This window comes from Copidosoma floridanum, unplaced genomic scaffold, assembly GCF_036245765.1.
Source record: "Copidosoma floridanum isolate Cflo_tuat_1 unplaced genomic scaffold, Cflo_Japanese_pri ptg000013l, whole genome shotgun sequence".
NCBI lineage: Eukaryota > Metazoa > Arthropoda > Insecta > Hymenoptera > Encyrtidae > Copidosoma > Copidosoma floridanum.
The window spans coordinates 20,300,486-20,325,272 of record NW_028321890.1 but is presented as its reverse complement, the minus strand read 5'-3'; the positions used below and the strand labels follow the sequence as shown (position 1 = coordinate 20,325,272).

At 38.3% G+C, this 24,787-nt stretch overlaps 1 protein-coding gene across 3 annotated transcripts in view; it reads right to left on the bottom strand.

Moving 5' to 3' along the window:
• Positions 1-4,039: 4,039 nt before the first annotated feature.
• Positions 4,040-24,787, bottom strand: part of LOC106639270 (patj homolog) — a 49,401-nt gene continuing 28,653 nt past the window's right edge. Inside the window, exons 7-20 of one of the 3 annotated variants that reach the window (XM_089590917.1) lie at positions 17,693-18,060; positions 14,254-14,388; positions 13,568-13,726; positions 13,287-13,313; positions 12,020-12,196; positions 11,504-11,699; positions 11,105-11,406; positions 10,710-10,931; positions 10,447-10,620; positions 10,209-10,370; positions 9,890-10,132; positions 9,568-9,798; positions 6,714-6,765; positions 4,040-4,238 (exon numbers count right to left, since the gene is read on the bottom strand). In XM_089590917.1, the coding sequence (XP_089447043.1) occupies positions 4,234-4,238; positions 6,714-6,765; positions 9,568-9,798; positions 9,890-10,132; positions 10,209-10,370; positions 10,447-10,620; positions 10,710-10,931; positions 11,105-11,406; positions 11,504-11,699; positions 12,020-12,196; positions 13,287-13,313; positions 13,568-13,726; positions 14,254-14,388; positions 17,693-18,060 (2,453 nt within the window). In that variant the 3' untranslated portion in view covers positions 4,040-4,233. Of the gene's footprint in view, positions 4,239-6,713; positions 6,766-7,590; positions 9,799-9,889; positions 10,133-10,208; positions 10,371-10,446; positions 10,621-10,709; positions 10,932-11,104; positions 11,407-11,503; positions 11,700-12,019; positions 12,197-13,286; positions 13,314-13,567; positions 13,727-14,253; positions 14,389-17,692; positions 18,061-24,787 lie in introns of those variants that run through there. The other 2 variants (XM_089590918.1, XM_089590916.1) reach the window with 2 other exon arrangements.

Sequence of the window (24,787 nt, the reverse complement as noted above, 5' to 3'; positions counted from 1 at the left end):
AGTGGAAAAATAGTTTTTACACTGAGAAAAAAAAATTTCTTAGTAAGGTGGTATTTTAGTTTTACACTAAAAATATTTTTGTTTGAAATAAATATTTTCTTTAAGTAAGAAGCCATAATCTTATTTCACGAGATTATTTTTATAGACCTCGAAATATTCTAAATGTATTATCCTCAAATTTTTCTACAGTGAGTAGATTGGCTTGATTCTTGTATTTATTAGTGTGAAAGAAGAAATTATTTCTTTAATGTGGATAAAAAATAGTGGAAATGCGACATTGGAAATTATAATTATAAAAATTTACTGAATCGGTAAAAATCGGCAAGTTTTTCAAACAACGTATATATAAAATCTTGAAAAAAAGTTGTGTCCTATTAATTTTTTCAGGAAACCTGGTACATCCCAACTAGTACAAGAAAAAAAAAAATCCTCAATCGAAGGGTGATGGGAAAAAAAAATTATTTTTTCTAACCGTTAAAACGCCAATTATAACGCAACGTTACATTTGCTCTACTCTGTTTCTTCCTTATTTAGCTCTACGTGTACAATATATACGTATACAAACGAAACAAGCCCATTACCCTACACTGTACCCAAGAGGTAACGACCAATTTTTTTTGCCATCCTCCCTGGTTTCTTTCAAAACTTTCGCTCTCTTTGAGCGCAGGAATCTCACTTTTAACCCGCGCGGGGCCTCGGCTGCACAAAGCCTCTGTGCAAAAAGCAGAAAGCGTTGCGTTTATGTGTATAATGCGCGTGCGGTTACGTGTTTTTGTTGCTGCAACGCGTTCAGTTGTTTCGTTCTGCGATTATTTACTCGACGTATCGCGGCTGAGATAATCGTCGAGAAATTCTCTCCGCATCGTTTGGTGTTTTATTGTTTTTTTTTTGTTTTTGTTTACTATTTTTTTTTTTTTTTTCGTGCCCCGGAAAAAAAAGATTGCTCGCCAGGTGTGGAAACGGAGGAAAAAAACGCTTCGTTTAATTACGCCTCGAGTAAATTTTATTGGCGAATAATTGAGAGAAAGAGCTCCTAACGAGTTTTGCTCAAGTATTGAAAATTTAGGCTCAAAAGTTGAAAAATCTCCGGAATATCCCGATTCATCCCACAGTTTCATCGGGATTTTTTATTTGAGGTGATCGTGACGCAGTCTCTGTTTAATTTTCGCACGTGCACTGATACCCTCTATACTGCACAGGTGAGGGCATATTTATCCAGGGGAGGGATCGCTATTCCGAAAAAAATTGTCCTGTTGAAAGTTCTTCAATTATACGGTATTAAAACACGTTTCTATTTTCGCATTCACACTCGATAAAACGCTTTAAAATATCACTTATATATTTTTATTAATTTTTTTGTTCAATTTTTACTATAAATGAGTGAAGAATTTACGAAAATGTGACAGTGTGGTGGTATATGCACGCGAGAAAGATTTGAGTATGATATTCCTCTGAAGCAGAAAGTCTGAAAAATCGATAAAATTTTCACGCTCCAAATAACTTACCGATACAAAACTGCGTGCTCGATTTTCTCTTTCGATCGCGCGCATGTGCCGTATACATGACAATGCCGTGTTTGCACAAACTTTAGTTATCAAAGCCGCAAGTGATGCTTGATGATATATATATTTTTTTTTTTTCGAATTGTACAAGGTGAAATTCGCGAGATCGACAAGTGGTACTCTAATTAAGGAGGAAAGTGTGATTTCGCATACCTTTTTTTTGCCGGTTCATGTTTCCATGAATATAAAAATGTTAATCGGTAATTTCTCGCTCCGCGCGCAGATGCAGCTTTTATTGTGTTTGTAAAAAGTTTCTCTAATTTCGAGACCATGAGGTTGATTATTACTTTGTAACAGTTTGACGTTTCGTTGTCCTATGGATAAGTATTATTAATACCAATAAATCTTTCGTGAAAATAAAAAAAAATAAAAAATGTAGATTAGCATAGAAAAAAAATATTCTATTAGTTTCAGGCTGAAAGTCATTAGATTTCGCGATTATTGCCCTACATACCTCCTAAATTATATCAGTTGTCCAATAAAATGATCGAATGTATTGAGTTTTTTAATTATAATATCCTTCAATGATCACCCGCATCATTAAACATTTATACTGAGCAACCCAAACAAAACAAATCATCTTTATTTTTAGATTGAAAAAAAAAAAAAAAAAAAACTACATTGAGATAAGTATTTGTTTTAATTGATTAATTAAGAAGAAAAAAAAAGGTTCAGCAAAATGGGAATGAAGAAAACGTGTGTTTTTTGGGTCAAGAAATTAGGTTGCCCAGTGCTACAGCTCTTGAACAAACAGTACAAACCAAAAATACCCAGACGCAACAATGGAGCCATCAACGAGACCCTATAATTCACCGAATTCCCAGAAATCACGTCACGTAGCGTACACATTCACGCGTCGCACCAACAGCGCGACGAAGCTCTCGTTTCGCGAGATCCAATTGACGCGCGCCTATCCTATATATACCTTCTATACGTTGTTACGTTCATTTACGCGTGTACTACACGCGCCGGCGAATCATGGCTTTTCTTTTGTATGCTCGGCCGCACAATGACGCTCGTTACGTCCCTCCTCCCTGCAGGCGCTCTTTCCCTTCCCATTACAAACACTCTCTGCTCCGATGGCCTTCGGGATTCGGAAATTATTCGCGAAATTTTGTTTTTACTTCAACGCCGGTTAGTCCGACTGTGCGTTTCAATGAACAGTGGCTCGTTATTCCTCATTTTTGGTTTCATTCATTACGAGGTTGAATCGCCTGTTTGTTGTAAAATCAATTGACCTTGGATTTTTTTTTTTTTATCGAGATCATTAAAAAACAACGAAAAAGTCTATTGATGATTTAAAAATTATTGGTATCTATAAATTTAATGACTTAAAAAACTTGTGAAACCCTTAAATACATCAGAATTTCGACGGATACTTTCACGTGCGCAGCTCCTGGATATATAATTATATAAAAGTCACACGGTAAGCCGATTGCGTTATTTTCGTTTGAACATAAGCTGTTATTAAATAATAATACCACTGCCTGCGAATCGTTGAATTTTTCCATAAAAAAAAAACAAAAACTCTCCTCCTACGCTCGAGATTTAAATCCATCTTAAGTAGTACAAATTGTATTTTATTCTCGAAAACATAAGTACTCCACCGCGTCTAATTGTAAGTATATTATGTATAGAGCTACCTGTGACTTGCTACATCACCTAACATTTTCGTAAAGACAATTAGACAACATGATTAATTATTATACGCTCCAAACACAGTTTTATAAATGCAAATTATAATTATTATGACAATTTAACAACGATAACATTAACTATAATAATTACGACAATAATGATTCATCAAAATGCATTCAAGTAACAAAATCCAAGAGCAAAGTAATAATTTATACTTGAGTAAAAAAAAAAAAAAAAAATTAAAAAAAAAAAAACTTGTCAAGGCAATTTTATCACGCAAAAACAATTGAAATAAGTGTATAAGGACGAAAAAATCGTCATTGGTGAAGAGAAAGATTTAAACTCGTGCGCGTACAAACATGCCAATCATAATTCAAAGAGAGAATTGTATGTGTACACAAAGAGTCTGAAAATTTGAGGGAAAAAAAAATTATTCAAACCAGAAAACGACTTCATTTCACATCATGGGGTTAATAATATTCAAAATGAACAATTAATACATTCTATATCATATTATAGTATGATAAGAGACAAATTTCTTTGCATGTGGCACGGGGAGTGTAAGTAAGTGAACGTGTACTTACCGATCGCTACCCGATCAGATATCGATTTTTTCTACTTTCTTTTCTTTTCTTACAATATACTTATTGTCTAAGTAGTTCATCATAACGATTGTTAATCGCGCACGTATAAGCATAGCAAAAAAAAAAAAAACTTTTATTCCATTAACAAAAAAACAAAGAATAAGATAGATAAACAAAATTAGGATATAACATTGGGTGGTGTAAAAATCAAGCAATATATACCATGTTGATATGTACAATGATTTTCGTCTTTATTATCATTATCATCATCATTATTATTATTAATAATAATCAACGCAACTTGTATATTTGTATATTAATATCGTAGTACTGGTAAAACTGACACCATACAAGGACATATTGCATTTTACTTTTTGTTTTATTTGGTCATAGTGGTTGTGTTATCGAGTTTGATTATCCTTCCGCGTTCCGTCTCTGGAGTTTACAAGTTATTCTGAAAAGTAAGAGAATTTCAAAGTTAGGACCGCCGTCAAATCAGTGACGTCGTGGTATTTTTTTTTGTTTTGTTCTTTTAATGTACTTTATATCAATATGTAATCAGTAATTTTTTTTTTCTAATTGCAGTACTTGATATATGTATATAATACAATAGATTTCAGAAAAGGAGAAAAAGAGACTCAAAAAAGCATGGAAAAAAAAGAGATTACTTTGTACAACATTTGCATCGACCAGATTATCATTGTTATTTATTTGTGTATACTCGCAATAACAAAGTCTTAACAGTAAAAGAAAGAATTGTAGGATAAAACAAACAAACAAACTAGTAAGTATACAGTATAGTAAACAGGAGGGTATGAGGCAGCGGGAAACTCTTAAGTTCCAAGGAGTACGCACCCCAAAGCTTTATAATTTTTTTTTTTTTTTTTAATGTTTCACCAAACGATTTCATCTACTTGGAGATATTATTCAAAGTACATAGGCACACGTTAGTATATAATGCTAAAGATGTGATAATTCAAGCGTACAGGCGAATAGAGTTTTTAGAGCTTCAATCGTATTTGGAGTGATGGTGAGACAATACAGCGGACAGATAGAGGAAAAAAAAATATTTATGCATTCGTTAGTATATGCTTCCAATGCAGTGGTTAGTTATGCTTGATAATGTGAGCTTTTGGTAGAGAATATAAATAAATTTACAAACCGTTTTTTGATAGTCGCAAGTGTTGCGTACTATTATTTATTATGTACAGATATGTATAATTTTTTTTTTCGTACTTGATATTGGTAAAATACAAAAATATTTAAAGTATATGAAAAGTGAAATTTAATGCAAGTTGTGCAACTTTAAGACGCAAAAATTAAAAATTGCATATCTTAAGTAGTAATAAAAAATATACTTTAAATATAGCGTATAAAAGCATTCAACATAAGTAAAAAATAAATAAATAAATAAAACCTTAAAGTAAGTATAAAAGAAAATTATGCAATGCGTGAAATTAAAATAAATCAGAATATCATCCCATTGTTATTGTACAAAAGATCTATCGAATGCTCGCAAAATGCTTTTAGATAAAAATGAAGGGGCATAAAGTAAAAATTTTATAGTACAGGAAAAAAAATGTTATACTTAAATTCCTTCGATTCGGTAATGTACGGGATTTCTTTTGTCTCTTAAAAACTACACTTTGTCCAAATCGGATTATTGAAAAATCGTTTTATCAATAAATGCATTACGAGCTATTATCTATGACACACAACTATATCTGCAAGCGTAAAGTAAAGAAAATAAATACTAACTAAATAAATATGTATGTACAGCTACGATTTCTCATTCAATAATTTCAAAATAAAAAAAAATAAAAAAAACTAAATTCGATTATCCATTCTTTTAATAGGTCTACAAACTAGTCGTTCGTTTATTTTCACTTATTTAGATGATCGTTTTTCATCAAGTTTATATGTATTATCTAGCAAACTATATCCATCCGATATTCAAAAAATAAAATTTTATTCTATTCACAATCTATAATTTTCACTACTTTGTTAAAAATACCTACCTCTAAAAGGCACACGTACTCACTCCGCGTTACTATTGCACTCCCCCATTTTTTTTTTTCGCTCGTAAATTCGATAAAACATGAAAGTATCGGAGGAAAAAATTCGCCCGACCAAAGCAGCTCAGGTGCCACATGAAACACAGACGAAAGTCAGAAAATCCCTCCCATTCGCGAGAGCCGTGGAGAGAAGGCAATTTTTTTTCTTTCTCTCAAAGTTCCTATAAAAATTCAACGGAATGACTAGAGTCAAAATACTCGCACTTTTAAGCGTCGATTCAATCGATCTCGCGGCCATAAAATATACGTGCGACCGACCCAAGTAAGTGTATATACATAGCTATGTCTACTATTGTTCATCTCGAGCAGATCCTCGAGGTATACATAAGTATATACATAAGAGCTATGTCAGGTACGCATAATATTATACTGGACCTGCACTCCGATGTTTTTCTCAAGTACACAAAAAAAAAAAAAATTAATTTCGCTGCGGAGAGTCTTTATTTTATTTATACGTATGTATTCATTATTTTGCACGCCAAACGTCAAACGTTACAAAGGACTTTTTATGAAAAAAACAAAAAAAACCCAAATGACTGATCTCAATTGAAATAAATTTAAATGTGACTGTTGAACAAAAAGCGTTTCTTTTTTACGCTATACAAGTGTAGAGGATCGATTGCTGCATCTGCGCGATACAAGGATGTCAGGAATTCGCACTAGCAGTTTACTCTAACATCGTTACACTGCGATTCTAGCAATAAAATTAAGATACACCATCAAATGTTTACTTATATACGAGAGAAGCGGGTGGTAAAACGTAAGTGTTGGTAATTTATTACACATTACAGCTATCGCTACAAAAGGTATAGGCAAAGTATTCGATACTTGTAGAAAATTTTTGTACTAGTTACGTGAGTATATTGGGCTTGACGGGAGCCTTCGGGGTAGTTGCGGATAGTGCATCTGGAAACAAAACGGAACGATCGTACGCTTTAGACCGTCGTAAAACACATTGCTACGTTTTCCAAGTATATTAAATGCGCTATTTAGAGTAAAAAAAAAAAAAAAACAAGGGTCCTCGCGACGGGTTCTCGACGATTTTCCTTAAGTGGTTCCCGCTGCTCAGACTTCCTCTGCTTCATAAATAATATGTGACATGATGTTGAAAACATGTATATATTGGCGGACTTGTTTCCTTGTCTCTAACATTGTATCAGAGATTCGAGCAGAGCCATGATAACGTATTTACATTTTTTTTCTTTTTTTAGTTAAACATTTATACCTCTACGAAACTATGTTTATTTTACATGTACAATCAGTTTTTGTGACCCTGTAGTAATCGGATTATTTACAAATACGCACTTTCATTTCGATACTTTAGAAAAGTTATATTCAGCAAGAATGGTTTTCATGGTTTATGAAAAATACAATAAATAAACGTGATTAACCTAGTGTGGAAACTTAAAATTAAAGTATGTGTTATTGATTTTCGCTCAAAAAAAATAATGACATATTTTTTACACCAATTTCGTTTCGATTGATGTAAATTATTGATTTTTTTATGTGTGCCATTATTTTTTTTCTGAGCTATGTGACGATCAGGACATTAAAAGGAAATAAAATAAATGGAGGTTCTAAAATAAACAAAATAAAAAAAACGTACGCAACAACCTATTTATTGTTTTGTGGAATGAAATACACAGTATCACAGATTTTCTCCATTGTTTCACTAATTTTAATAAAAAAAAAATTTTAAAAAAAACAAGAAACAAATTGAAAAATCTGTGCGAAAAAGTGGCAGTGTGGTGTACCACTTTTGTTCAAAAGTTACCACTTATTTTATTTTTTTCGTTGGTAACACACGTAATATGACGTGTTTCCCAACAGTCAAATCAATAAACGTAGGTATAACAGCAAGCTTGCAACTTGCAACCGATTCTTCGCTTAGTTACTTCATCGCCGACTTCAGTATAGAGTCAAGCGACATCATTGTATCATTAATTATCAATGTAATATGAGTAAAATGATAAGACTTGAGTGTAAGTAAACGGTGACAGCAACATTGTATAATAACAATATTTATTATACAGACATGAGCTTTCTTAAAATTATTTTGACATATAAATAAGTCTTTGCAACATATACAAGCACAAAAATATGTTATTTGCCACATTAAACATTAATAAGGCACACTCGTTTGGACATGAACAATAGCTGCGTTGATCATGCGCTGAGCTAAAAATTGAACACACTTAACACGTTATTGTTACAAAAATGTGGAAAAACACAAACAATGTAAGCGCAAACAAAAAAATGTGTGAATATATTGACGATGCAGGATGTGATTTGTACAAATAAAACAAAACGTGGTTTGGCCGATGACTGTGTGTATCTACAAATGTTAAAAAACCTTTCTTCCTGAATTGATATGTTTAAACATGTTACTTTCATAGATGTACATTGGTTGTATCAAACGCAATATGTGCGCAAAAGCAGTTACTTTTTGAACATAAGTACATTTTTATTAAGTACATACTGATTTGTAGTACAGTTTTTAATCGCGTTTTCGGTAAAAGCTAAATGTTTAAAAAAAATTTAATGAATAAATGTTTGGATACAACTTGGTGTAAAAATTGGATATCTCCATCATCAATTTAATGTATATGAATCATATCAAATTTAAAATAATATTAACTTATGGTAAAATAAAAATTTTTTAAATAACTTTGAAAAATAATAAAATAAAATAAAGTATTGTGTACTCTTGTATAAATAGCTTTGATTCAATCAATAATTATATATTATATACATAGATAAATTAAATATTACGGATGTTTAATCAGTAATCAGTACTTATACCATATCACCTTTGCATGGGATTGATTATTCAATCCCCAAGATTAAATATGTGTATATTTTAATTGTAATACTGACGTGTTTTATTAATTTTGTTTGTTGCAAGTTTTCCAGATTGTCTACCAAGGATAGCATGCAGTGAAGTTTTCAAACAATGTAGAAAATCAAAAAACAGTAAATAATTAAATCTGAAACATTTTCGTAGAAGCATATAAGTATAATTTTAAATGAGACTTACTCACGATCTCTCGTGCAACATTTTCATCGCAAGCTATCCAAGGCGTATTAGATTGTTTCGTTAGACTTTTTTTTTCTCTATCAACTGATGTAATCAACTTCAAGATATTGCAAATAGTGCTGATTGCGAAAAAAAAAACCGAGAATGAATACAACATCAAAAATTCGGTTCGTTGAAAAGCGTATCAAAAATATAAATAAAATCAGAGGATCCGAAAAAACTGGATCAATTTTTGCCCCTGTGTATAAATTATACGTTACTTAAAATAAAAAAAAATAAAAAATCAACCGGAAGCTCATAATCAGGAGACGCGTAATTCTCCATCGTCGCGCTTTAATCGCGAAGAAAAAAATCATCCCCAACCCGGGCAACTTCACTTTCGATGTTGTACGGCAAAGTTCGAATGAATCACCGAGGGCTTTCACCATCAGCTTTGCTCAAAAGCTCTCGGACTTGACGAGATTGTGCTGATGCTGCAAGCCCTCGATCAAGCCCATCGGATGAGGTATCTGCAGCACATTGATCTTGCGCTCGCGGAAGTACTCGAGCCTTTGTCTGTGGCTGTCCACGAGCGGCTCGAGACTCGCGTCCCGTTTACTGAGCTCGGGGCGCTCGACTCCAGCCAGCACCGACAATTGCTGGTGCTGATGATGCTGATGATGTTCGCTCACCTGTGCTATGCTATCGGGGATGGGTAAGGGCTTGGCGACGCCGATGCGCACGACGCCTTTGGGCGCGCCCTTGAGGGCCTGCACCGCCTGGTCCAGGGTCGCGTTCTCGAGGGCAATGTCGTTGACAAAGAGCAGTCTGTCGCCCGGGATGAGCTGACCATCGACCTGGGCGACGCCACCCGGCACTAGGGATCTTATTACTATCACAGTCTCATTGGGGTTCATTGGATCCTGGATACACGAGAACAAAACATACCAACAACAAGTTACACCACGTACAAGATCAACTCGCATTGTTTGTAATAAATTTGAGATGTATCACCTGATAATCCAAAATGGAGAACCCAAGGCCTCTCTCTCCTTTGACCAACTCGATGATTTGTGGCTCGGAGCTCCACATCGCAAGCCCGGTCAGCGGCTCGAGGGAGCGAGATTTCATTTTATTCAAGCTCGCATCTGTCACGGTCGCGGTCGTCGTAGTCGAGGCCAACGACCCGTCCGACTTGGCCTTGACCAAACGATCCGAAGTCGGCAGCAAATTTTGCAGCGAGCCACCCAGTATGCTCTGCAATATCACCCACAGTTATTCATCAAGTAAAAGAAAAAAAAAAAGAAAAAGAAACGGAACAAAGGGACATTACCCTCGTCTGGAAGGCCGCTTGATGTTGGGCAGTGTCGATCGGACAGAGCGGATCCTGCGAGGCGATGTTCCTCCCGCAGACCATCCGCACGTGAATCGGCAGCTCTTTCAACACGCTCACCACCTCCATGTGATTGATGCCGAGCAAACGATACCCGTTAACCTAAGTAAAAAATCCGATATTGCACCGCAATCGATTCAACGTGAAAGGGAAGGAGTATATACACCGATCGGCTTACCTCCAAAAGCTCGTCCCCGGATCTGAGTATGCCATTCTGTCCGACCGGTCCTTGCGGCAAGATCGATCGGATGTAATGATGCGGCCGCACCTCCTGCCCGTTCTCGACGTCGACCGTACCCTCCAAGCTGATCCCGAGCCCGCTGCCTTCCGCAAACTTTTTCAGCTGCGCCACCTTATCAAGTGAACACCAAAGGGTCAATAACAGCAAAAATGTCCCTGTATAAGTATGTACAGACGAAAAAACAGGAATCGCACACCCACCACTATCTCGATGTCGGGGCCGACGATCTTCTGCCACTTGGCCTTGATGGCGAGCTCGATCTTGGGCGTCAACTCGGTCGAGGGATCGCTGAGCAAGGCCTCGACGTTCAAGGGCAGCTCGTCCATCAGCCCAACGTCCCGATCCATCTCCTGCAGGACCCCGCTGTCGACCGTTGTGTGGGACTCGCCTTCCGGCTCGATTTCCAGGGTCGTGTCGCCGTCCTTGAATCATGAAATCATCACCGTCCGAACAATCGTTATTTTTGTTTTGTTTCAAAATGAGCGGAAAATCCCCAATTGAAACTTGGCGTTGATCCACCACCGATATGAGCCACAAAAATTTGATTCCAAGCAAGAGCGAAAAAATAAAACAAACGTGTACAATATATACTAACAGCGCTGATGGGAAAAGTGGGCAGACTGGCAATGGAGGGCGAGCCGGGCTGGGGTAATCTGAGCTCGCTCGCAGCGATGGCCTGCTGTAGCTGCTCGTACTTGGGTCCACGGAGGTACCTTTCGAGACAAAGCACGACCGTTTGGCCGGTGCTGCGGAGCACCTCGACCGCCTCGTGGTTCGAGTAGCCCTGGAGCGAGTGCCGGTTCACCTCGACGATCCGGTCGTTTATCTGGATCTTGCCACTCAGGTCGGCCGCGCTTCCCTCGCTTATGCTCTTGACGAATATGCCCGACAGCTCCTCTGCAATGAGAATCATATTTTTTTTTTTTTTTTTTTTTTTTTTTTTTTTTTTTTTCTTTCTTTCCCCTCCGGTACAAGTCGATACCGATCCACTTACCCTTCTCGCAAACGTATCCGGCGATGGTGATGCCCAACCCGCAGCTGTCCTTCTTGAGCTCGACGGTGAACTTTTCCATCTCGGGCAGGTCCTTGACGTCGATCTGCTCGTAAGCGAGCTCGCCGATCGGCACCGCGCTAGTCACTACTACCGGCAGTGAACTGCGCCCCACGTCCATGATGAGACTCGAGCGGCTCTGTTTCGACGAAGAACCAATTAGTTTCGCGCGCCCAGAGGGGGGAGGGGAAAAAAAAAAGAAACAAAACAACAAAGAGAACCCCTCGGACGAAGGGGAGGGGCTTGGATCGAAAATCGATTTTCAACCCGGTTTTTCCCCGCTCCGAGGTATTTATCGGATAAGGAAGGGCCGATAATGACTCGGTGGCCCGAATTAATCAAAAGCGAACCTTTCGACTGCATTTAAAATCCTCCCCCTCGCGGATACACGCGGACGGAAATCGGCTTAGTTGGGTGCGCGTTGGCCCTCGAAATGGAGAAAAGTTGTAGTTATTGTACCTGCAAGTCGAGCTCGGACTCGGGCCCGTAGATACTGCCGTTGTCGAAGCTGGTGTCGGGGGGCCTCCTACCGACGGCCCCGTGAGGCTCGACTCCGCTGCGCAGGAGGTACCGGTCCAGTTCCTCCGGGTCGCCGAGGACCTTGGTCGGAACGATCGGAGCTTGGCTGCCCAGTGCCTGCGCGAGGTCATACAAATACACTTGTTACACCGATCGGTAGACCGCGGGTGGAGCAAAGGTTGGTTTTTTTTTTTTTTTTTGTCTATGGGTTGTTGTAATCTATGGTTATTGGTTTGAGGAGTCTATAACGACAAGCACACACGAGTGAGAGGATACCAGTGGGGAGGGGGGAGGAAAAGTCCTCCCACTGCGGGGCTCGTCCCACGCTTCGTTAGGGAGTTTTGCTTGCTCGTCACTATACAATGTCATCATGCGGGCCATTCGTTAGTTTTAATTAAATCTATTTTTTTGTCCGATACTTACGAATGGCCCATGGCACTTTATCAGCCGCGCTCTACCAACACATATACTACGGTATAAGCTATACGCGAGGTCTATGTCCTATCAAAGCCATACTACGCTCTCTTTATTTCTCTAAGACATTCAATTAAAATTTTTTAAATTTTATCATTTTAATTGGTACTATTAGTATTTATTATTTTAAAAGTATATAGGTAGTAAGCGTGTGTGCATTTTTTTTTTTTTTTTTTTTTAATTTTAGTTATATAATGACGCTTTTAAAGGTATATGCACATTTAAACATGAGTAATGCTACGACACATTTTGAGTGCTTCGACTAATGCTTGTATGGAAATTATGTAATATGTGCGGGTGTGTGCGACATTAATTTAAAAAGGTATAGAAGAAAAAAAAATAGTAAATAAAAAACCTGTACTATAACAATGAAACTGTAATGAAAAAGAAAAAAGGAAAAAAAAATAGGAAGAGCAAAACAATTCTCTTTTGTTCGCGAACGTGAATGCAGCAGCGCAGGGTTGAGTAATAAAAAGCTACATGCGGGGAAAATAAGTGTCCACTGAAAAATGGATATGCTGGAGCATGCGTAGGCACGTCGTTTGGAGATGGGATGAAAAGAAAAAAAAAGAAAAAAAAACAAACAAACAAACAAACATAAATTTGTCAAAAGGGCGGAAGAGAAGGGGCCCGTTTGCTGGTGAAAAGCCATATTGGAGGAAAAAAGTAAAATCGCAACAATAATAATGAACATCTAAAATAATTGTTCGAATATTGATTGGCCCAAACTCACTCCGATTTTGTCCCCGAGTACGGTGCTCTGGAAAATTTGTTGTTGTTTTATCGTGTGAGATTTCATGTCCCGCATCAATTAGTTTACTCATTATTCTGTATAATAAATATTCCAATATTGTTCAACGGAAGGTAGGCTGGAGATCATCGATGAAAAAACAATACAATGCGGCATTTCACATAGAAAAGTATCTCAGCCTAGCCTCCGTGGGCTCCAAAAAAGGGAGGGTGTAAAAAAAAAGAAGAAAAAAACACTCCTGGGAGAGGTACGACGAAACCCACCTGGTAGTCCGGGGAGGTTGGCTCGACGGGCCGAGCAACGACGAGGCGCACGTGGGTGCCCGACTGGCGCAGCACCGCAGCGACCTGTTCGCTACCCATGCCGCGTAGGTTGACATCGCCGATCTGCAGGATGTGGTCGCCGCTCTGCAGCCGATTGTCCTGAAAATATAAAATTTTCCATCCAAACGAAAATGTCATCATCTCGAGGAGAACTGATGGGGAGATTGGAGAAAACTCAGCGGGAGTGATTTCAACCCCTTCGTCCCAATTAATGAGAGGCTACGTTTTCGATTAGTTTTCTCGAGGAGCGAGTTATTTGCGAGGCTTCGATCTACTTTCATTGCCATAGAAAGATCACTCGGCCTACTGTATACTTCAATTGGCTTTTCGCAAAAATACATACTAATCGACGTATTGGTAAAGAAAAAAATTGCCAACTCAAAATTACGATAAATTTGATTCCAACGTATAGGTTTCAGTCATTTTTTTGTCACAAGTAATCAGATAAGGTCTTTCATCCATTCCTACAATTGATACAATGAAAACCTGTACCATTTTAATTTTGGCTTGCTCAAACAAATGAAACAGACAGTACTGCCACTACAAAATATGAGGAAAAAAAAAAAAAAAAGAAAAACGAGCACTCCTAGGTAATTTCGACACGCACGTATACGTGATGTACTTACGCGATCGGCCACTCCGCCGGGAAGAATGGTCTTGACGACGACGCCGGTACTTCGTCCACCGATGATACCGAAGCCAAGGCCGCTGCCATCGTTAATCAGGTTGATTACTTCCACTTGCGCCCATTCGGTGTTCAGCTGAAAGTAGACATGTAGACAGTCGTGCAATGAATCGTACAACTACGCCAATAATGGTGGTTCATGCACAGAGAGGTATTGGATCTTTCTCATTTCAGTTCGATAAAGGCTTTTATGCAAAGTCGCATGAAGAAAAACCAAGTGATCATCAGTCTAGCCACCACGTAACAACTGCACGTACCTATGACGATTGAATCGATCGGGAGGACATCAATCGCTACGACAACACTCAAAGAGGGGAATAAAAGAGCAGATATACGTGACGTATAGAGTCATACATGACGCGCGTAATATGCCCGGAATGGTCGAACAATAAACGTCGCTGTTAAAAGCGACGATTGGATCTGTGGGGGGGGGGAAAGGGGTCGGGGAGTATACTACATTGGACTCCGGCCAGACCAACATGGTACGAGCACGCGCGAACCATAGAGCTCTCCGATCCTCCCTTATAACGATCCTCGCGGACCAGGTAATTGTATTGTTTATGGCGATGGTAAAAGGGCGTCTGTTGATTGAATGTCGATGGAGACAAGCGCCGAGGACAATGCGCGGGTGGGTTTTCTCTCTCGGCATCGGAGGTTTATCAAAGTCTTCCGCTCGCGCGAGCAACTGTACACGCTGGTGAACAACGTGTAGTTGTACGGTACGAGCCGGTGCTCAATTAAAGAACGATTTCCAATTTGGGATCTTAATTGAGTTGGCGAACGGATCGGAGGGGGTTGGTTTGGAGAGTTAACGGATCTCTCGAGCGCGTGGCGAAACGAGCTTTTTCATTGTTCGACGCTGGGATGGATTTTCGGTGGTGTAATGGGGACTGATGTTTTTTCATCAATATACAGTTGTCACAAAGATGATGGTTTTTTAATTGACTCATACAGACTCGAGCGCGGATGCTTTTGCAAAATTTTTTGGTTTTTTTGCTAAAATCTACTCGTATAACACAGAATTGAACAAAATTGTATCCAGCGAAAACAGTGCATTAAAATTTGAAGGAAAAAAAATAAATTAGAAATTAAAGAGTCGTAAAGTATTTGAAAAAAGTACTTCAATATTTTTTATCTTAAATATTGTACGATTTTTCGTGTAAAGTGAGCGTTGCACTTATTTTTCAGAAAAAAATTTATATGCATAAAAAAAATGCATTTTTTTTAGGAAAAAAAATTCTTTCAAAGTATTTAAAAATCCAGTAAAAAAATTGTGCTAAAATTTTTGTTTCTAATTGGATCGATTAGTTCTATTGGTTTAATGAAATTTAATTATCAATTAACGATAATTTTTCGCAAATAAAATGAAAATCAACACGGCGAACAAATAATTTCATAAGTTGATTTACGTGTGCACTTTCACAAGGAATTTTCAGCAGCTTGCCAAAAGGTCATCACATTGTCAAAGTAATCTTTTAAAAGATTCATCTTGCCATCCTTCGGTGTGAAAAGCTTTACTTTTCCAGTTCCTACCATTATTTGACAATCACTAATCACGAGAAAACGAAAGAGAGAGAGAAAAAAAATTGGAACAATTGCAGAAAACGTGAGGGTCCAGAGAAAAAAAAATGAGCATTTCAATAACAACGACGACGACGACGACAAAGTTTGGCTCACGTTGAATGGGGAGTAGAAACAAAGAGGGGGTCCTACACTTCGCTCTTTCTAAACACCCGAGCTGAAACTTCTTCATTTTGGGAAAAAAGTGCTTCGCGGCGCATTGTGCTTGCAAAACTAGAGTGCAATTAATTGCCTGGGCTCTTGTGTGTACCTACAGCTGACTTTTTTCTATAGATTGGTGCTAAATCTTGACGATGACCTTTTTTTTTGCACTTTCGTTAACTGAGTTTTCCTCCCGTGAATTTCATTGGTATGCAAAAACAGCACCTAGCGCTGTTTAATTAACAGTTGTGTGACCAATCGCGACCCAATAAAAAAGCTCCGAACAAAAAACAAAATAAAAACGAATTGGTTTTCGATCGAGCAGCTAAAAAACTGCGTGCACGGCATTTTCGATGCGGAATATTTCAATAACACGCGTTCGTGCTCGCTGAAAATCGATCGAAGCTATACGCCCAGTCGAGAGTTTCTTTTTGACAAAACAACTAGTAGCGAAAGTCTCTCGATACGTGAAATGTCAGGATGAAAAAAAAAAAAATTAATTTTTTTTTGACACAGAAAACATGCGAAGAAAAGGGCGGAAAAACAGGAATAATCCGGAGTTGTCGTTTCCTTTGTTTCGCGTGAAAAATTCACCTTTGGCCTTCATACATATACTCTTTTGTGTCGAGCACGAGCGTTTACATCGTTTACATCATTTCTCATCCTCGTGTATCTGTACTATTTTTCTTTTTTTTTTTTTTCATCCAATACCGCCAACGCGGCACAAAAGCACCACCAGGCGACGAAAGAGTCGACAATGCTTCGTTATCAGAGCAGCGCAGGGCTAAGAAAAAAAAAAAAATAAAAAAAAAAAAAAAAGAGCAGGGCTCCGCACTCGTCCGAGGCGAGGAGACTTTTTCTTTGTATTTTCTCGGGAAAAATCGATCTACCATAGAACGCACGGGGTGTAGGTGTCGGAACGTAATTTCAGCCCTGACGGAGCGACGAAATTTTTCCCGAGTTCCATTAGTTGGCTGCGGTGGGGCTGGAGTTTTTGGCGATAGATCAAAAAGATTTTCAAACTCGCGCTCTGCATACGTAGATTCTCTTTGCGCGCGCGCATATGGATTCAATTTGCGTGTGCGTAGCTGTGCGGTGATCTTGTTTGGAAAATAAAACAAAAACTTTAAAAGTACAGACGGCAAAGTCGGAGGTGGAGCGAATATCGGACTTTTATGACATTTTCCGACAGGGGAGCAGAGTAATTTGCATAAGCAGCTAGAAGTTACGATGCAACTATGGAGATCAGCTCTGAGTACTTGAACTCTTGAAAATTTTGCTGATCAAATGAAAATGTAAGACGTTTTACAGTCCGCTTTCAAAACCGAAAATATTACACATCCAGATTCTGCTTACGTCCTAAACACACAAAGAAATCCTATGTGACTTTGCAACGAGTGAAAAAATTTCGAAATGGAAAACAATCAAGCTATTACATAGGAAATCACGTACACTTTTGAAGAGAAAAATACAGAATAATTTTTATCAAATTTAAGACAATTAATACACACACGCATGTGCACGACTAAGCATGTATTTTTTTCAACACACACTTTGAAACTAAAAGAGGTAAACGTAACTAAAAAATATACAAATTGCACGTTTCAATCAAACCCAACGAACCAACAGAGTGAAAGAAACAAAAAAAGAATCCTCACCACCATGTCACCACCCTTGGAAGCGTCACTGACGGCAGAGTTGCTCCTCTCAACGGGCACCGAAGCCCCGACCGCCGGCTGCTGGACCGCCGGCCCTGACGATGGTTGCACCACAGCGGCCGCCGATGACGACGATGTCGTGTGTCCAGTTGCGGCAACCACTGCTGCTGTCGCCGGCTGCGACTGCACCACGCCAACCTTGGCTTCCCTGTCGGGGCTGCTGCTACTTCCACGGGCGAGCACAGACGATACTGCTGCTGCTGTTGATGGTTGTGGGACTGTTCCTGCAGCTCCGCAGGCCCCGACTGCCGCTGCGCTTGCACCCGCCGCCTTGGACAACTCATCCGTCGCCAGAGAGCTCCCAATGTCTGAAACAAAAGAAACGTGATTTTTTTTTTTTTTTTTTTTTTTTTTTTTCATTACTTTGAGTTTTATGGAAAGAGAAAATGAATGTACTTGGTTGCGGGGTATTAATCAGAAATCGAAATCGCCCACCCTTTCTCGCCAAATCGCTGCATTTCAATAGACCAGCCATCCCAAAAACCCAATAATCCAAACATAAGGCGGAAATAAAGAGGTCATTAGTCGTGACCGCTTATCGGGGCTATTCAATTCGAGCCACTGCGCCAGGGTGGCCGTAAAATCGAAGCTCCTTAATCCGCGGTGATATATCTTACTGTGTAGCCTGCATATGTAGGGCGATCGGTGATTTCTTACCCATACCTGCATCTACTACCACCGTACGAGTTTCAGAGGGATCGAAGGGATGGCGTTTGTTTTTGCATTTTTTGTTAAAAACATTTTTTATACAGAACACACCGAGTATAATTGCGTCAAGAATTCTCGTGACTATCGAAAAAACCTTAACAATTAGTTCAACAAGATCTACGTTGATATCTAATTGGTACCAAAAATAAGTAGTATACATCGATTTTGGTCAGGCATGCCAAAATAGTGCAGTTTGGGTTATTCGGATCCACTACAATTTCAGATTCATATATTTATCTACTTATTATTGAAAATTAAGTAGTATAAATTCGCATTAGTCAGGCATGCAAAAACAGTACACTTTGTAATGATTCTGATAACCGTATAACCAAAAATAAGTAGTATAAATCGATTTTAGTCAGACATTCCAAAATAGTACAGTTTTCAATCATTCTGATAATCTTATTTTCCAGTTAGTAAAACCAAAACTCGTATTCCTTTCATATATTATATACTCATTACAAAAAAATAAGTAGTATAAACCTATTTTGGTCAGACATGCTAAAATAGTACAAGTTTGGATTGGTCTGATAATCGTATACTAAATTAGATTCGTATAATATCTTTCAGTACTACAAAATAAGTAGTATACATCGATTTTGGTCAGGCATGCCAAAATAGTGCAGTTTGGGTTATTCGGATCCACTACAATTTCAGATTCATATATTTATCTACTTATTATTGAAAATTAAGTAGTATAAATTCGCATTAGTCAGGCATGCAAAAACAGTACACTTTGTAATGATTCTGATAACCGTATAACCAAAAACAAGTAGTATAAATCGATTTTAGTCAGACATTCCAAAATAGTACAGTTTTCAATTATTCTGATACTTATCTTCCAGTTAGTAAAACCAAAACTCGTATTCGTTTAATATCTACAAAAATAAGTAGTATAAACATATTTTGGTCAGACATGCCAAAATAGTACAGTTTGTAATTGTTCTATTAGCCGTATCTACTGCTCAGTAGAACCAAAATTTGAATTCATGACGTAGAATATTATTCGTGAGCCCAATAACTCTTTGAGCTCTGCTTTTTCATTACGAATATCATTTTGCAAGCAATCGCGCATCCCAACGTAAAAAACAACAAATGCCATCAACTCGATCGAATCAGCATAATCAACTGACAATGATAGCCAAGCCTGGTTAATCGTGCATACGCACCCAAAACGAAACAAGCGCGAATAATCGCAAAGTACTCGTTTTCTATCGACTAATGATTCCTTTTGTTTGCCCTCGTTCGTATTAGCTCGCCCGCATCTGTCTCTCCGAACGCTCGCACACTCACACAATTGTGCAATCGGCACAAATGAGAGCTCGAGAGCGATTTATCTCGAAACGAAATAATCAAACAGCGCCGTGGACATAATTCACGAGATCAAGGATTAAATAGCGCGTCCGATTGATATAGTCCCCTTCCAAATGTATAATATACGCTTCGGTAGTCGAGAAATTCGACGGCCGTGCAATGATTTATTGCAAAGGATTTTACTGGTGGTGGTTCCAAAGCTATTTTGACGTATGGAACGGAGCTGTGCGCATTTTTTACGGAGGAACAGAGAGAACGTGTGCTCGGATGGCCGTTTTGTGTATCGCTCGTACGCCACAGGCTCGCAGGGGCATCGATCATCGTTCGCTCGAGTGATCGGTGTCGCGAGGATCGTCTGTGCCTTTGCGATAACGCTGTGCTGGAGATTATTTTTGTAATTTAAAGTTTAATTACGTTGATGGAGAATTTTAAATAAAATTTTTGTTGTTTGACGCGTGAATTGCATGGTTGGAAAAAAATAAATAACCGTAAGGTAATAGCTTTCGCTCATGGAGTACGGAACATGTTCCGATGGAAAAATAATGCAGCTCAACTATCTTCGAGTAGTAAAGTAATGTTACTATTGGTTATTTACATTTCACAAAAATACCCATAAATAATACAAGTTGCAGTTTACTGCTTTGTAGTGGTAAAATGTCTTGGAAACTGGGCTAATAGCCACTAAAATTAAAATGTAATTTGGTGTAGCCACACGGAAATTGTACATATTTCATATTTTTAATTGTTTGCAGGGGTATTTGAGGCTACTCTAGAAGATAAAATGTATACATTTGCAGTAAAAGAGATCATTAATTAAAATGACATGCAACGAAGAATTGGACTAGATGAAAACTTTTTTCGAAACTATGGGAATCGAAAAAAGCAAAAACAATTTTTTTTATCATTATTAGTGACTCAACTATCTAAGGCTTGACTTACTACAGAAAAGTACGAAAAAATTTCATTTCAGTGAGATTCACAACTTTGGCTCACGACTGCACATACACTTGTATAAAACTTCAAATTGAAAAAAATAACGATGCGTTTTTCTTCACAACTCTTGAGTGAAAGAATTTTTTTTTCTTCCTTTGACCTAATCTCTCTGAATTCAAACCATTTCATTGAAGTCACACGACGGATGTCGTCACATTATTTTTTTTTGTGTCATCGCATCATATTGAAGAATATACGTTACTTCCATAGAGCACTATAGTGTCTAATCTGTTATTCTGTACGAAAAATCAGTTTCCGAAAAGCGAAATATCAATTTCACGAGAGAATCATCCAGTTCGCTCAGTTGAGCCATACCAGCCAAATTGAATTACTCAGCTAATTTCGACGTGAGTTCAATCCTGACTACATTAGCTACTGATTGATGTGAACGCGTTCGTCACTGAATTGAATTTGATTGTCAGGAATTGTATTACTTGTCGGATGCTGTTTTATGTTTAAGTATTTGTTTGTTTCAGAAACATTTACTTTAGTTATACCTTACTCCACTGAATGTGACGCCGATTCACGTACAATTTCAGTTCCAAAAAAGAGAATTAAAATATATTTTATAATTTCGGTATAGTTTCTAAAATACACATGATATGCATATTCACAATAATTATAAGCCAATCATATACCCTTGCATTTATGAATAAATCTTCATAATTCGTTAAAAACAATAAATATACCAATCGTACAATTATATATTTTAAAATGTGTGTATGTACAAACGAAAAAAAACGTATAAAAAAAAAATTAATTGACGTATACACAAAAATAACCCAAAACCAGTAACTCGAAAACAGAGCAAAAAAAAAAAAGCCCCACTAGTGATAAACAAATTCCAGAGGCCGCAGTTATAGCAATTAAAAAACGAGCTCACACCATCGCGTAAGCCCGTAAAAAATGCAATCCCCTGTTTATTAACGCGTCTCCGTGGCAGCACGCAAGACCCCGAAATCCGATTACAAGACTCGCTCGAGGAGAGCTACTTCGCGAACGCAATTATTTTTTCATGCATAATCATACCCGAGCGAGCCCCAAGCTGCTGGCACCTTCATATTTCATCCTCTAATATCTCAGCCGCTCTGCCGCGGTGCGCATTCCTCAGCGGTGGCGGACAAACTTCCGTCTAATTTACCTTCAAGACTCGCGCGTCAAAATTTAAAGGTGAGAGAGCCAACTCTCGGGCCACGTAGTTGCTACACCAGCCCGCGCGATATTCATCTTTCGGGGATTTTTCATAGCACCGAACGTTGAAAGAGATTTTTTTTTTCCGGTGTGCGATTTAGTGGTGGTAATTGGCGCGCGACACCCAATTAAAAGTTTCCAACTTGCGAAGCAGCGCGTAACCCTCCCTTTAAATGGGCCACTATGGGGCTCGAGCCTCTCTGAACCTATAAGGTTTGCAGTTCGCTGAGTCCAAAGAGGGAGAACACGTTTTTGGCACGACTTTCTGAAATCCGGACAGGCTGTAATGAAATGGTATAATTTTTTTTGTTCAACGAGCGCCTATTGGCTGGACATTGATTTTATTGTTTGTCACGGTGGAATTAATTGTCATTTAATTTAAACGACCAAATTCAATGGAACGATGTACACCCACACGAACTCTGAATTGGCTGGAATCTTTGATGAAACTCTGCCGTGATTGCAAATTCCAGGAATTTCTTAGCGAGTACGCCATGGAAGAGCAAACGGCACTGTAATATCGCAGAAAATACACGTCAAAGAGTTTATTGCACCAGGGGGGAAAAAATGTCTTTTATTTGAGAGCCCCGTCGCGGTGAAATTACAAGTTGACTAACTCGATTTTAATGGAACCGAGAGGATGATTAAATGGCCGGGTATTTTTATTTACCCGGAAATGCAATTTAGTCTCGTGAAAGTAAAACGAGAGCAAGGCAAATCATTGGGGCTGGCGTCCATTAGGAGGGCTTCTTGTAGGTAACTTAGACTCCAGCACTTTGAAGTTTATAACTTGACTTAAAACTTTCAAACGAGTTTTTATTGATTCTCTTGTTGATAATTTAAAGTTCCGCGTGATGTATCCCCCTGAGAACTTTCAAGTACCGAGGAAACGAGAACTTTTTTTTTTTTTCATGCAAACTTTGAATACCTTCTTTTAATTAGTACGAATAATGATATGGTTTATCGCGCATCGCGTCGGTGAATATTTTTAACGATGCTTTGTTCGTGATACTTTCGTGAAACATAAAAAATTTATATAAACGTAGCCGAGGGAAAAAATTAAAAATGATATACATCAGTGTTTCAAGCACGTCTGACTGTAGCGGTGTACTTCTATTTCTTTTTTTTCCTTTTCACGTTATTAAAAAAAAAAAAAAAAGAAAAGAAAAAACTCGGGTAAAAAGATGTACTTGTGCTTTTTAAAGCTTGAAGCTTGAATATTTTCCATGAAATTCAATATGATACGTGGCATTTTTTAAATGTTGTTTTGCGTCATTAAAATGTGTTGGAACAAAAGCTGCTCTCAAGTACCCGTATGCGCAGGTTTTATGAAAATACTCTTGGAGAACTCGAGAAATTTTTCAACAAATTATAAACAGAGTATCAAACTTAAAATTTGAAAGAGTTTCTTTAAAATATGTCTACTTCGGAGTTCACTCCAAAACGTAAAAGTATAAAAGTGGTAAAGTGTACATTTCACCGGCGGTATAATTATATACGTACTGCAAAATGCAATATATGCATTGAGAAAGTAATCACGTATTTACGAGGTAAACCAACAAAATTATGGTATTTTGATAGGTAAATATTTATTTTAGTACAGTGAAGTTAAGTTAATTAATCTAAAAAGCATCAACTTGATACGTTATATGAAAGCAGCCAAATTATTCGGAAATTGCTTATTTTCGTAGCCAATCTTCAACAAAAGAATCATATTAACAGTTTTTTTACTTTCCTGTTCGAGATCACAGTAATCAGTTTCAATCTCAACTGATCAGCGCTATGATAATTATTTCAAATCACAAAAAACCTATCGACTCACAGTTAACCCTCGAAAAGAAATTAATATCGACCTAAATATCTCTTTCAAATGTAAAAATTGCTTATTGGGTGAATCATCCAACTGATGTATCAAAGTATATTTTTACTGAAGTTACACAAAAACAGCATCACCCGAAAAAAACTAAAAGCACACACTATACTGCTAACGAAAAACTGTTTTCGACGTTTTCACGGTCCATTCACTGCCGAAAGTAGCTTTTAGCTCGAACTCTGGAAAATTTTGAACAATGTTTAGTGCGCGGTGAAGCTCACGATGCAGCGACATCAGAAAATTGGAACGTCGTACAGCCAAAGTTCGAAATTATTTGGTATACACACACCCGAGGGGGTCACACTCGCGCAGCATTTAGAGCCACGTCCCAAAGAGAGGATATTTTCCGGTCAGGCCAGCTTCTGGAGATATGATTGCACACCCTGCCCACCCCTTGGTATCATTGACGATCCCCTGGGAACACGATTGCTCAATTAACTGCAGGCCACTGAGAGGAAAAATTTCTCCTCCCCCTTTTTCCCCCGCACCCTCGAGCCGGAAGTTCTTTGGGCTTTGATGGGTTTCGAGTGGACGACCAAGAGAGCCAAAGAAAATTGCGCACTCCGAGGTACTTTTGTTTTTTGCGGACAACAAGTGGCGTTCTTTTTGCCTTCAAAAAGCTCCATTAATTTACTGCTGCTGCTGTGGTTGTTGTTGTTGTTGGCGATTGCTTGCGAGCTTTTATGCGACGATTCGAGGAATTAAGGGTTATTTTTCGATCGAAACAACAAAAAATGAGCAAGTCATCGTTCTTACGGAGCGAATGCTCTTTAAGCTCAGATAAATATAGAGACACCGGCAGATCATAGCTGCAGAGTGCAAGTGGCCAGTCATTCATCTTCTCGCGGGTGTCGCTCGAATATCGATGGCCCGATACAACGTACGTGCACCCATGGAGGAGCTGAATTTCGATGAGGGCACATCACGCGCACTCCTATATCCCGGGAGAATGTACA